Raw genomic sequence first — 6,000 nt, forward strand, 5'->3', positions numbered from 1 at the left:
TTGTGACAATGGATCTTATTGAACATATTTATGTCATAGTAGTGGTAAACTCCACCTGAGAAGGATTTTAGATATTAAAAAATTCTGTGGAGAAAAATAAAGCAGGGTGACCAACCAGCAAACTGTTCCAATAATCTGATATCAAACCTCTGAAACTGTGAGCCAAAATAAACTTTTCCCCTCTAAATTGTTCTTGTCAGGTCTTTTCGTCACAGTGATGAAAAGCTAACTGAAACAGTAACTGAAACTGGCCAGCTGGGATCCAGGCAGGTTTCCTGGCTTGGTTATTGGTAACAGAAACCCTCACAAAAGAATGACACAAGAACAGAAGTAGCCAAGCCAGAGACTTCTTTTCTCCTGTTACTATAAAATGGAGGTTAATGATTCTAAGTACTCACTCTATTGACTTGACCCTATTTCGGAGGTTATCCAAATTTTGATCTTAGGATTCCTTTACATTCTTAAAAATTACTGAGGAATCTGAAGAGCTTCTTTTTACATGTGTTATTATCTATCAATATATACTGTATATTTTTCAAAAATGTAAAACAAAAATTTTGAACATTTAGTAATTTATTTAAAATTAATAGCATTAGGGCTGGAAATGTGGCTCAGAAGTAAAGTGCTTCTTAGCACATGTAAGGCACTGAGTTCAATTCCCAGCACCACAAAACATAAATAAAAGGAAAAAATAAAATTAACATACCACTGAGCTACATTTAAACCCAGCCTGTTTAAACCCATATTTACATAAGTAAACTTTCAAATGAAAAAGAGCTATTTTTTAAAAAATTAGGGAGCAGCATGACAACATTACATTTTTATATATCTCTGTTGTACCTGGTTCAATAGACAATAGATTCTCATTATCTGCTTCTGCATTCATTCAATCTGCTTTTCATTCGATCTACTATGATAATACTGCTTTTAAGTATGTGGGGGGAAAAAATCCAGCCTACACGGATATATAACTAGAAAAGGAAGAGGTATTCTACTAACCTTTTCAAATAATCATGGATATTCTTCTTTATTATTACACCAAACTCAATAATTACTTGTAATGTGGACTCTAAAATCATTATCAATGAAATTCTTGTTGTTGTTTTTTTGCAGTACAAGGAATTGAAATCAGAAGCACTTTACCAGTGAGCTACTCCCACTTCTTCTTCTTCCCCCCCCCGCCCCGCCCATTTTGAGGGAGAGTCTTGCTAAGCTGGTGAAACTAGCCTCAAATCTGTGGTCCTCCTACCTGAGCATCTTGAGTAGCTGGGATTATAGGCATGTGCCACCATGGACAACTTAATACACTTCTTATACTTATAAATTAAAACCCATTAGTATGCCAGGTACACACTACACACTACAAACTTAGTAAAGTTGCAATCCACAGATTCAATGCAATTCCAATCAAAATACCTATGGCATTCTTCACAGAACTACAAAAAACAGTCCTAAAATTCATACGGAACCTCCCCGACACACACACACACACACACACACACACACACTGAATAAACAAAGATATTTTGAGGGAAAAAAGCAAGCAGGACACAATATGCTGACTTCAAAACAGAGTACCAAGCTTAGTAATTAAACTGATAATATTAGCAATAAATACAGACACACAGACCAATGCAAGAGAATAGAGCCTAGACACAAACTCATGGATTTACAGTCAGTCATCTGACTTTTGACATAGGTGCTAAGAAACACATTGAAGAAAGAGCCATCTTTTAAATAAATGGTGCTGGAAAAATTGGATATTTATATCCAGTAGAATAAAACTAGACCCCTACCTCTCATCAGTCAAAAAATGAATCCAAAATAGTTTAAAGACTTATATAAACCTGAAACTATGAAACCACCAGAAGAAAATACAAGGGAAATACTTTAGGACATCAGAATAGGTAAAGATTTAGCAAGGCGCAGTGGTGCACACCTGTAATCCCAGAAGCTTGGGAGGCTGAGGCAGGAGGATCACAAGTTCAAGGCTAGCTTCAGCAATGTAGAGAGGCCCTAAGCAGCTTAGTGAGACCCTGTCTCAAAATAAAAAAACTTTTTAAAAAGGGGTGGGGATGTGGCTCAGTGGGTGCCCCTGGGTTCAATCCCTGGTATCAAAACAAACAAACAAACAAACAAAAAACCCCAAAAAAACTAGGCAAAAATTTTTTTGAGAAAAACCCCCAACATACAGGAAATAGAGAAAAACAAACTTGTGGGACTGTATCAAAAAAAAAAAAGCTGCACGGCAAAGGAAATAATAAAGAGACAATCTGAAGAATGACAGAAAATATTTATAATATGTATATTTGATATTGATATCTAGAATACATAAGGAACTCAAAAATTCAATAGCCAAAAAAAAAAAAAAAAAAAGGATTAACCTAATTAAAAAATGTGTAACATGGGCTGGGGTTATAGCTCAGTGGTAGAGCACTCACCACACAAAAATAAATAAATAAACTAAAAATAAATAAATAAACTAAAAAATAATAAATATTTTTTAAAATGTGCAACTAACCTAGACAACTAAAAATAAATATTTTTTAAAATGTGCAACAAACCTAGACATTTGTTAAAAGACAACATATAATGGCCAAGAGGTATATTAAGAAATGTTCAATAGTGCCAAGCATTATGGCACACATCTGTAATCCCAGTTACTTGGGAGGCTAAGGCAGGAAGATAACAAGTTCATGATCAGCCTGGGCAACTTAGCAAGACCTTGTCTCAAAAAAGGGCTGGGGCTGAAGATGTGGCTCAGTGGTAGAAAACTTGCCTACTGTGCCTGAGAACCTGGATTCAACCCCAGTATTGCAAGGAAAAAAAAAATTCAACATAACTAATCACCAGGAAAATGTAAATCAAAGGTAAAAGCTAGCGACCTATGAAGAAAAGAAAATACTTGCACACTGTGGTGGGATTATTAAGTTAGTAAAAGTCATTACAGAAAACAATATGAAGAATCCTTGAAAATTATAGTAGAACTACCATATGATCCAACAATTCTATTACTGGGGATAAATCCCAAAGAAGTGAAATCAGAATTCTGAAGAGACATCTGTATTCCCATGTTCATTGCAGCACTATTCACAATAGCCAAAAATTGTAAACAAGGGGTTGTAGCTCAGCAGTAGAACGCTCGCCTAGCATGTGCGAGGCCTTGGGTTCAATCCTCAGCACCACATAAAAATAAATAAATTAAATAAAGGTATTGTGTCCAACTACACCTAAAAAATAAATATTAAAAAAACTGTAAACAAGATAACCATCAATCAACTGATGAATGAATGAAGAAAACATGGTAAATAAAAATAGAATAGTGTTCAGACATAAAACCCTGACATCTGCAATAATGTGGATGGAACTGGAGATCATCATATATGAAAGGAGAAGTTTCGTTGTCGGAGATTAAAATGCACACACACAGATAGCAGTGACAAGATGAAGCACTTTACTGCAAGCTGGTGCTAGTTTATATAGAAAGTGAGAGTCAGTTATCTTAAACCAGGAAGCTCCGGGGGCCAATCATAGTAAAGGTCAGATCATCACCTATGGTGCACGCACGTCCACCCTGCATAAGATTCATGGGGGGCATGAGCTGTCCACGATCACAGAAGATGGGAGGACCAATTAGAAAATTTTCAAAACAACTTGTTATCCGCCCACTGGCAACTTGCCTGCCGCCATGTTGCATTAGGGGCTCCTTATCTGAAAGGCCCAGGGAGTTCTAGCCGCCCACTGGCAATTTGCCCACCGTCATGTTTGAAAGGCCTGGGGAGTTCTCAAGGAGACTCCCAACAATATATACTGAAATAAGCCAGGCACAGAAAGACAAGTACATGATCTCACTCATATGTAGACACTACTCATAGAAGTTGAGAGTAGAACAGTGATTATCAGAGGCTAAGGAGAGAAGGGGGAGGGAATAATGATAAAAGGTTGATCAATGGGTATTAAGTTGTAGTTAGGAGCAAGGCGGTCCTTTTCTCCCCATATTTTTTATTAGGAGAAAGAAGTTCTGGTGTGCTACTACACAGTAGGGTGGCAAAAGGTAAGAATAAGGTACATTTCAAAAAGCTAAAGAAAAGATTTTAAAGTCTTCACCATAAAGATAATAAATGTTCAGAGACAGATGTTTAATGTGGTTTAAATATTATACAATGTGCCTATATTAAAATGTCACTTAATACTGCATTAATATACATAATTTTTATGTTTTTATGTATTAGTTAAAAAATAATGCTAATAAAAAAAGACTGACAAGGATGTGGAGCAACTGAACTCTCACGTCACTGCTCTTGGAAATGCAAAATGGGATAATCATTATGAAAAAAGTGCCAGTTTCCTAAAAAGTTAAATTTACATCCATGCAAAGAGACATGCAGGTGGATAATGTAATAGACACAAGTTAGAAATGACTCAAATGTTCACCAATAGGCAAATGAACAAATGATTATGTTGGCATATCCATACAATAGAATACTATTCGGTATAAAAAAAAAAACAAAAAACAAAACTCAACAATAAAAAGTATACACTAGGGCTGGGGATGTGGCTCAAGCAGTAGCGCGCTCGCCTGGCATGCGTGCAGCCCGGGTTCGATCCTCAGCACCACATACAAAGATGTTGTGTCCGCCGAGAACTAAAATAAAAATATTTTTTAAAAAAAATTCTCTCTCTTTAAAAAAAAAAAAAAAGTATACACTAAAGGCCACTTTCAGGGGTTATGGATACATGTTCACAATTTTTACTAGATTAAACTGTACACTTTGACACCAAATCTTATAAATACTAATTATAAAAAAAATACTAAATATACTCAAATAAGCTGTTCATAAACCTCATTGATCTATCTTGTACTTTGAATGAATCTTTTATATACACAATTTGTGGCATTATGCCCTGGTTGTTTGGGAAATCTGTTAGTTGTTCTTACAAGTAAATATGGTATTCCATGGAAAAAGCACTTAGTTCAGTCACAACTCAACAGTATTTAAAATGCTCTTCCAGAGAGAATCATAACATTTTAGTATGCAAAGTGCTTTATAGATATTTCCCATTTTATCACTCAATATTTAAAAAATGTGAACTCTGGGGTGGAGATTTGTTATAATTTTTGCTGCTACATCAAAGTTACATTTTTAGAAAATTGTAAGTCATGGCAGGAAAAACTACAGTGACTATTATTAGTAAAGTCTGATGCTACTGCCTTGATTTGTATATACTAAGGCACAAAGAGTTTTATCCATTTTTTCCTTTGCATCATCAGTGTAAATGTCAGAATGGTGAAAAAGGCAAAAAAGTATCTACAGTATTTTTATGAAAATAATTTTGGACCTTGCAGACTCACTTGGGGTCTAAGCTTCAATAGACCACAGTTTGAGAACCACTGTTTCATATCAAGACTTTTACAAACTCTAAGTAACAAGTCAGCCTTATTATTATTATTCCATTAAAAATTTCAAGCTAAAGCCACACACACACACACACACAAAAAAAAAAAGTCTTACTTTTGTGGGATCTTGTCATCCTATCAGACTTAGCAGACGCATCCTTAACTCGGTTATGATATTCTAAAAGGAAAGTTCGTTCATGCTCAAAGAAATCATCTACATCCTATAGAATCAAAAGAAAATATGAGCTTTTTTCACTTATTTTGCTTTAGTATGATATAGAAATAACTTTGTCAACATTATAAACATACAAAGATTATCAGGAAAACAGCACAGCTATATCCTCTAAAAATCAAGAGTTTAAAATCGATTTTATGAACATATTAAGACTTTAATAGACATGCATTTCTTTCTTTGTTTTGGGATTTTTTTTTTTTTTTTTTTTTGAGAGGGAGGGACTTGCTTGCTATGTTGTCCAGAATGGCCTCAAATTTGTCATCATCCTGTTTTGGTCTCCTAAGTAGCTGGGATTACTAGCATGTACCACCACACCTACCTTAAGTATCTGGCTTACCTTTCTATCAAGTAAGACATCTAGGGTTGG

The 6,000-nt window shown here is 35.1% G+C and overlaps 1 protein-coding gene across 1 annotated transcript in view; it reads right to left on the reverse strand.

Annotated features, from left to right (window-relative positions):
* Window positions 1–5,644, reverse strand: part of LOC124096121 (sorting nexin-6-like) — a 31,544-nt gene extending 25,900 nt beyond the window's left edge. Inside the window, exon 1 of the mRNA XM_046449678.2 lies at window positions 5,514–5,644. Coding sequence (XP_046305634.1) covers window positions 5,514–5,532 — 19 coding nt within the window. The 5' untranslated portion in view covers window positions 5,533–5,644. The remainder of the gene's footprint in view (window positions 1–5,513) is intronic.
* Between the last annotated feature and the right edge of the window lie 356 nt (window positions 5,645–6,000).

This window comes from Marmota monax, unplaced genomic scaffold (assembly GCF_021218885.2).
Source record: "Marmota monax isolate L192 unplaced genomic scaffold, Marmota_monax_Labrador192_F-V1.1 WCK01_AAM20220418_F8-fsc01147, whole genome shotgun sequence".
In the NCBI taxonomy this organism is placed as follows: Eukaryota; Metazoa; Chordata; class Mammalia; order Rodentia; family Sciuridae; genus Marmota; species Marmota monax.